Genomic DNA, 7,245 nt, shown 5'->3' on the forward strand with positions numbered 1-7,245 from the left:
CCAAAGATTGAAGAGAATTTACATATGTAGTGATTATATAAATGTTACATTACTTAGCATAAAGATAAATCATCAATTGAACATTTATAAAGTTTGTAAAACCTGTAACAAAAAAATAATTCTCACTAGACTTTGATGTATATAATTATGTATTATTATAATTAATTCAAGTTTACATGGATGAATAAATTATAAGTCTAAATAAAAAAAATTATACAAAGTCTGTTAGGATGTAACAAAAATATTTAGGTGTTATATTATTAATCATCTGCATATTCAAAAGGTTCGGGTGCTTCAGGTTCCTTATCATCTTCTGGTTTAGGTCCAAAAGCGGCAACTGGTTCAACCAACTGTTCGTCTTCAACACCATTTTTAGTAAAACGTGTCATGATGATGCCACCGATGGAAACGTCTTTTAAAGGTTGATATGATGAATTTTCAACCAATTGTAAGTGCTTTAATTGTTGTTTCATTATTCTAGCCGGGTTATTAAGTATCTCAAAGTTAGGCTCAGGTTTTGGTTCTTCTTTCTTTTCATCCTTCTTCTTACTAGTTGATGCTTCTTTTTCATCAATTTCCATTTTATCACTAGTAGATAGTTCAGCTGCTTTCACACTGCCACCTTCACGACGTTTAGCTCTCGCTGCAATACTCAATACGGCGGTAGTAACCTTTTCTCTTTCTTCTCGTTTTTTTTCTTCCATTGGTGCAGGATATGCGTACAAAGACGGTTTAGCGTTACTTTTCAACTCGAGGAGAGGCATTTTAAGGTGTGCATTTAACGCAATGATACATGTAGGGGTAAAAGCTAGTGCTAAGCAATGAGCTAGTGGAAACCAATACCAATATTGTGTGAACAATAACAAACCGACAACTGCCAACATATTAGTATGACCAGTTCTAGATTCCAAGGAAATTGAAACATTACGACCACCTCCATCAATGATACCTTGAGCTAGAATAGCACCAAACTTGGCCATAACATCTTCATGTTTATCAGTAATTACTTTGGCATACAGTGTACGGAATTCTTTCACTTTAGGACAAGTGCTTTCTGTCTGTTGAATAAGAATCATAGCAGATGCGATTAAAGCTCCTTGACGTACATAATTCACTGGATCATTGGTCATTGGTTCTAGTAAATTAATGGCTTCTTTGAGTCCAGTTCCGGCACAAGCAATACCTAAAGCCATGGCAGCACCATATCTAACATGAGGGTTATAACTTTCAGCAAGTAAACTAACAACTTGAGGACATTGTTCTGGTGTTCTGAATAATAAAAATCCTAAACCTGTGACAGCTGCACGACGTACATCATCGTTGACATCAGAAACAGCAACATGCAATAGTTTCCTAATAGCCATATTACTCCCAGTTCCACAATATGCCATCGATATTGTGTACATCGCAGATCGACGTAATATTGGATCTTTGTCTTGCAACAATGAGGTAATTAAAGGATCGGCTTCTTCAAGTCGACCATACATGACAAATGATATCCCAACAGCTAAACCTCTCAAGATTTTTTCATGCTGTGTAACTTGAGCATATGCCACCATGTCTTGAAGTGCTTCACCATTTTTTGATCCTAACATAACCAAACCCATAGCCAATCCAGCAGCTTCACCAGTTACAGCATCGTCTTGATACATGTTGAATTTTAATTGTTCATAGATATCTTCACGACTAGTACCCATTGCTGAAAGACCAATTCCTAAACATCCTCCGTGTTTTACAATCTAAAATTAAAATACACTTAGATAGTGTTTCATTTTAAATGTACTTATATCATATTTAATATTTACTTCATTATGTGCATCTTTAAGCTGTCCAAGAAGATAGTCATTGATAGCAGCCCCATGGTTAGCATGAATCAAACCCAAAGCATATAGACCACCTCCTTCACTATACCCAGAACTTCCTGATGAATTATTCTCTCTAGGAGGTAAGTAACTACGCATAAGTTCAAGAGCATCCGTTTCATGGCCTCTATGAATAACTCCAAGAGATGCAGTGGCTGATAATTTGGCCCAGTTTGTAGCCCTGGCTAACCATTCCAGATTATCCCTATAGAAAATAATTATTTAAAATTACAATCAATAAATAGATATCAAGATAAAAATTTTTTTTTAAAGACAATGAATTTTATGATTATACTCAAGAAACCACACAATAATCTATATTTTTATATAAATAGTTTCATTAAAAACGATTTTGAAGATTAGTGAATAGGTGGTTTCATGCCTTAGTTAGCGATATAATCATAAACAGAAATTGCATTCTTTGATTGATTTGTTTTTAACAAGTGATAAATACTGACTCACAATTAGTGCAGTGTTGGGAATTAAAAAAAACTAAAAGATCAACTAATGATTAGGTAGTTACTTTTTTACATATATATAAGGTGTAACAGGACTATTTAACAAATTTCCATTACAAATATTACTATATTTGTCAAATAGTACTGTTACACACTGTATATACAAATATATTTACCAAATTTGTAAATACTTGTAAAATCATTAAATTTAAACAAATTTTTTTGTCAACACAAAAAAAAAAAGTACAAAGTATTCCTAAATCAATAATAGGTACTATACAATTTGGCATATATTATTTATTGGTAAAAAGTAATTTAATTATTTTAAATAATAATGAGGAATATATAATTATATTTACCTTAAAAATTGATCACTAGTAGTACCACTATGCATGAAACCATTGGCAATAACTGTAGCAGTATGACAGACACTTGCTCGAATTGCTTCTTTTGTATTTTTTAAGATCAACATATCTGTATGATTACTCCTGATTAAGAATTGTAGATGAAGCTCAATACTCACTTCTCCACTTAATACTTTGGTTAATTTTTGGATTACTTCTTGACGATACTTATCATCTGGCCCAAGAGAATCAAAAGAACGCTCTTCAACAACAGGCTGAGCTGTGCTGACATCAGTTGAAGCAACAGCTATAGGTGGAGTAACAGTTTCTTTTTCTGTGGTACTTTGAGCTGCAGGGATTGCTTTAATGACATGAGTTGCAGAAGGTATTGGTGCTGTTTGACGTAAGGACTCCAGAACACTAGACAAAAATTGTTGGGTAGCTGATTCATACAAATCAAATGCTATTTGATATGCCATTAAGCAGTTTTTCTCATCATTATTCTGTATTAGACCTTCGAGTAGTTGAGCTACAGATTTGGGATCATCCAAGAAAATGAAACATTGGCTCATGTTCACATAGTCAGGCACTTCAAGGTTTTTGTACAAACCAATGAGACAACGTAACACAGTACTGCGGAAACTACGATTTTCAATAGTGCTCATCGCCACTTGGAAAGCATAAGATAACATTTCATTTACATTGTCGGATAATTCAATGGATTTGGCAAATATATCCATGCGTCTTGTTTCTAAAGCCAAACCTAGTGCCTGTTTGAACTGCTTGTCGTCCAGACATCTTTGAAACATACGATTGACAATTGCTTCCAAGCGCACATCCATCACAGGTGGGGAGCTTGGGTTTTCGGCAGCCTCGACACTCAGTTTTGTGTAGTGGTCGATACATTTTGCGATGATGGTCTCCACGTATTCGTTGCGCGCGTTTACATCAAACAAATCGCTGGCACCTAACGCGTATTGTAAGGAGTCCGCGAAAGAACCAAGATGATAATATACCTTACTGGCTACTAGAGCAGCAAGACTTTGTTGTGAGAACGTCTTGTCTTCGTGAAGGAATTCAATTTTTTGAATTGCCTCTGATATTTCGGGCCAAAATTCGTCTACAATGGAATCTAGTTTCCGGAGTGCGAAGATTTTTAATTCAGGTGCCGGCTCGTCCAGCAACGATATCACGCCTGCTGCCGACGTAATATTCATTTTGTTGAACTTAAAATAATTAAAAGTAAAAATTGAATGATTTCAAACGAATTTCACCAACTTTTATACAAAAGCAGTGAGTACTCAACTGGTTAAGTTAAAATTAATGACAAGCGAATATCTGAATATCCATCCACAACAATAAAATACAAGTCATGTTTCCCGAAATCCAAAGAGCTTACAAGTTTCATCAGTTCAACTATATTGTTCTGTGGTTCAACACTAGATGCCGATATTGTTATCAGAAGTTTATGAATAAGACACAATCATGAACACAGGGCACAGGGCACAACTACAACTGCACAAGGCGGATCATATCACGATGACTGCATTACTGTAATGATATACTGACAATACTGTAGCCGTTTTTATTTTGGCAAAATGGCAACGATAGACTTAGTAAGAGTGTACGACACTATAATATTATTATAGTTGTTAATTTGTTATATTATTTAATATTTTTCTATCACAATGTGCCGTCGCGTTTCCTATTTACCATTTTTAATATGAAATGAAAACAAAATATGAATATAATATTATGACAGTTCTATAGTACTCTGTAGTACAAAGGAACTAAATAGCGTAATTAAGTTCTGTGTTAAAAATTACAATTATTATCTACTATTTAGGTACCTATATACTTATTATGTGATTCTAAATTTTATTTTTAACTTAAAACATGTTTTTTTTTATTTTTCAAGTTTTCAATTATGAATTATTCTCAATATTCTCATTATCTTTTAGATAAACGGTATCATTTTCTATTTACTTTAAAATGGTATTTATATAGCCGTGTACAATGTATTTTATTTTGTAATTTGTATTAGTAATTAGTAATAGTAATAGTGTATACCATTTAGTGTGAGTAGTGTGACAGTGTGTACTGTGTTGTATGTACACAGATATTTTATTTCAAAAACATTTGTTTTCGATTTTTACTGTAGGACCATACAAATAAAACTACGTAATTACAAATACATATTTAAAGACGAGATGAATAAGAGAAAGTATCCGTATGGTATCGATATGTGTCCCCAGCTCAAAATACATATTGGAGAGAAACAAGTTGCCAACGGAGTCTTGGGACCATCTAAAATGTCTGAAATTTATGGTAAGAACAATAATATACCTAGTGCTTCTGATAGATAATATTATAGTTTATTTTTGTACTTGTAACACTACTTTGAATTTTGTGAACTTATGGCACCATCATCATTCTTAATGTCAATGCATCAAAAACGAATTAAGAGCAGTAGATATAATTAAAACTTTAGATGTACAACTATAATAAAAAATTGAATAGTGAGTGGGTCTCTTTGGTATACATTTCTCGAAAATATCAGAAAATTGATTTTTATCACGAAAAGACCACAAACCACAACCTTTTTCCTAATTATCGTAAAAAGATCAGAAATCAACACTTTTCATAATTAATTCTCAAAAATATCGAACAATTGATTTTATCAGAAAAAGTTAAAAGTGCTACTTTTTGATAAATCATCACAAAACCACTAAATAGATTTTAACTTAAAAATATCTCAAAATAATACAAATAATAATTTAACATGGAAATATTAGTTTTTTTTTGAAATATAATTTGTTCTATTAAAAATGTATTTAAATTATTTTTTTATAATTGTCAATAAAATTTAAACACAAATGTCCACATATAGGTGGGTCATTATAATCTTGAAATTTGGTACTGCTATAGTAAATGTTATCTTCACCTAAATATTTACAAGTTCTTCGGGTCTAAAACTAATCGAAATATATTTTTTTTATTTTTTTCCATGCAACTCAATATGAACCATTTTAAGTAAAAATAATTATATTTAATTTTGTTTTTTTGATTTATTTATGAAAAGTTGCACTTTGAGAACTTTTTGTGATAAAAATCAATTTTCTGATCTTTTTGAGAAATATGTACCAGTGACTCTCTTACTAATCAATTGATATAGTACAATTGTTTTCGATGTATAAGATTATAAGAACATAATTAGCCTTCAATGGCCTTAGTTTTAATGAAAATATTTTAACTTCATTTTATATGGTATCTTTAGATATTAGTATCAAATTTATTTTTGTTTTTATAATGTCTTAATCAATTTCAAATTTTAAATTAATTAAACCTTTTTTAGTCTATTTTTTTTTTTTTTTTTTAAATGTAATATTAATCAGAGTGACAATTTCTGATTGTAATTTATTATCATTATCAATTGAATTGTGTTATTGTTATTACAGAAAAGACTAAACAGATATTATTTCAAAGAGCAAAAGCATCTTTTGAAGCAATAGATCAGTCTGTAGTCGTGGATAAAGTTCCTTGCGACAGTAAACCATCCAAACAAATGCAATTGACGTTTGATGGGCAACTGTGCAAACCTGATGTTTTATTTGTAGTATGCATTTATAAAAATTACTTTTATTGAAATTAGGTAGTAGGTTTTAATTTTTTAATTTTAATATATTTATAGAACTCAAAAGTGAATAATTACAATCAGAAAAAATGTAATTTTTGTTCAAAAACAGAAAAATTAGATATTTGTGGGAAATGTGGAGAGATATTTTGTAATATGTGTTCATTTAGTTTGTAAGTATTAATCAATTTTAAATTTTTGCATCAGTTTCCAAAAGTCTAAATCTAATTATAAATTGATCACTTTTTTTCCAGATTTTGTGATGAAGCCAATAAAATGTGTTTAACATGTTATCAGTAAAAACATTATTTTTTAAGACAGAATGTGATAAATATTAGTTGATTACCAATTTTATGAAAGAATTGCATTTTTTATGTAAGCTTTGTTTGTTTATATCTTTAAGAATTTATTTTGTATATTGTAACCTATTTTTAAATAATTTTACTACTCAACATATTGTGACTGTTTTTACAAAAAATTTTCAAGATTTATTTATTTACCAATTTTCTCAATAAAGCTAAAATGATATATAAAAATTTTACATTTCTTATTTTTTACATTTATAAAAATGTACAAATTTATATGGAATATTAATATTTTAAATATTTTTCCAGGAGCAAAGTATTATCAATATTTCACTTGCATATTTGTCGTTTTGGATGTTTAATTTCTTATTCATTATTAATATTCTATTACTTATTGTCTTTGCTCTTTGGATATAATTGACGAGTATCCATAAAATGATCAGAAATCAGTAAATCTTAAATTTTTATGGAATGGTGTATTTTTCAAACCAGTAGATATTTTTCGTGTTTCAACCCATTTAGAGTTCCTAGATTTTTTTTTAAATAAGTAGACATCTTTGTCAAAGCGTACATAGAAATCTCTTCGGAGGTTCTTATTTGCAATACATAAATTGGAATCTCTGAAAAAAGTTAGTAAACATT

The 7,245-nt window shown here is 30.3% G+C and overlaps 2 protein-coding genes across 6 annotated transcripts; one reads left to right on the forward strand and one right to left on the reverse strand.

Moving 5' to 3' along the window:
* Positions 1–131: 131 nt before the first annotated feature.
* On the reverse strand, positions 132–3,997 carry LOC107163016 (26S proteasome non-ATPase regulatory subunit 1-like). Its single transcript, XM_015510230.2, has 3 exons — positions 2,680–3,997; positions 1,806–2,067; positions 132–1,739 (listed from the first exon to the last, which is right to left on the reverse strand). The coding sequence occupies exons 1-3, from the start codon at positions 3,879–3,881 to the stop codon at positions 261–263; spliced, it is 2,943 nt and encodes a 980-aa protein (XP_015365716.2). The 5' UTR covers positions 3,882–3,997; the 3' UTR covers positions 132–260.
* A 137-nt stretch (positions 3,998–4,134) lies between these two features.
* On the forward strand, positions 4,135–6,834 carry LOC107163000 (apoptosis regulatory protein Siva). 5 transcript variants are annotated; one of them, XM_015510209.2, is made up of 5 exons: positions 4,135–4,280; positions 4,826–4,992; positions 6,123–6,280; positions 6,356–6,471; positions 6,553–6,834. In XM_015510209.2, the coding sequence occupies exons 2-5, from the start codon at positions 4,875–4,877 to the stop codon at positions 6,596–6,598; spliced, it is 438 nt and encodes a 145-aa protein (XP_015365695.1). In that variant the 5' UTR covers positions 4,135–4,280; positions 4,826–4,874; the 3' UTR covers positions 6,599–6,834. The 5 variants fall into 5 exon arrangements, with proteins under 5 accessions (XP_015365695.1, XP_015365693.1, XP_015365694.1 ...); XM_015510207.2 differs by having other exon boundaries at positions 4,143–4,288; XM_015510208.2 differs by lacking the exon at positions 4,135–4,280 and adding an exon at positions 4,298–4,510.
* The last annotated feature ends 411 nt before the right edge of the window (positions 6,835–7,245 follow it).

The sequence above is a fragment of the Diuraphis noxia genome, unplaced genomic scaffold (assembly GCF_037042655.1).
Source record: "Diuraphis noxia isolate RWA-SAM2 unplaced genomic scaffold, SU_Dnox_SAM2 contig0005, whole genome shotgun sequence".
Classification (NCBI taxonomy): domain Eukaryota; kingdom Metazoa; phylum Arthropoda; class Insecta; order Hemiptera; family Aphididae; genus Diuraphis; species Diuraphis noxia.

Coding starts and splice junctions, on each gene's coding strand:
- LOC107163000 (XM_015510207.2), top strand. CDS start 4,263: ATGGCAACGATAGACTTAGTAAGAGT. Junction 6,281..6,355: donor AACCTGATGTTTTATTTGTA/GTATGCATTTAT, acceptor ATATATTTATAG/AACTCAAAAGTGAATAATTA. Junction 6,472..6,552: donor AATATGTGTTCATTTAGTTT/GTAAGTATTAAT, acceptor CTTTTTTTCCAG/ATTTTGTGATGAAGCCAATA.
- LOC107163016 (XM_015510230.2), bottom strand. CDS start 3,881: ATGAATATTACGTCGGCAGCAGGCGTGATATCGTTGCTGGACGAGCCG. Junction 2,068..2,679: donor ACTAGTGATCAATTTTTAAG/GTAAATATAATT, acceptor TATTTTCTATAG/GGATAATCTGGAATGGTTAG. Junction 1,740..1,805: donor TTAAAGATGCACATAATGAA/GTAAATATTAAA, acceptor TTTTAATTTTAG/ATTGTAAAACACGGAGGATG.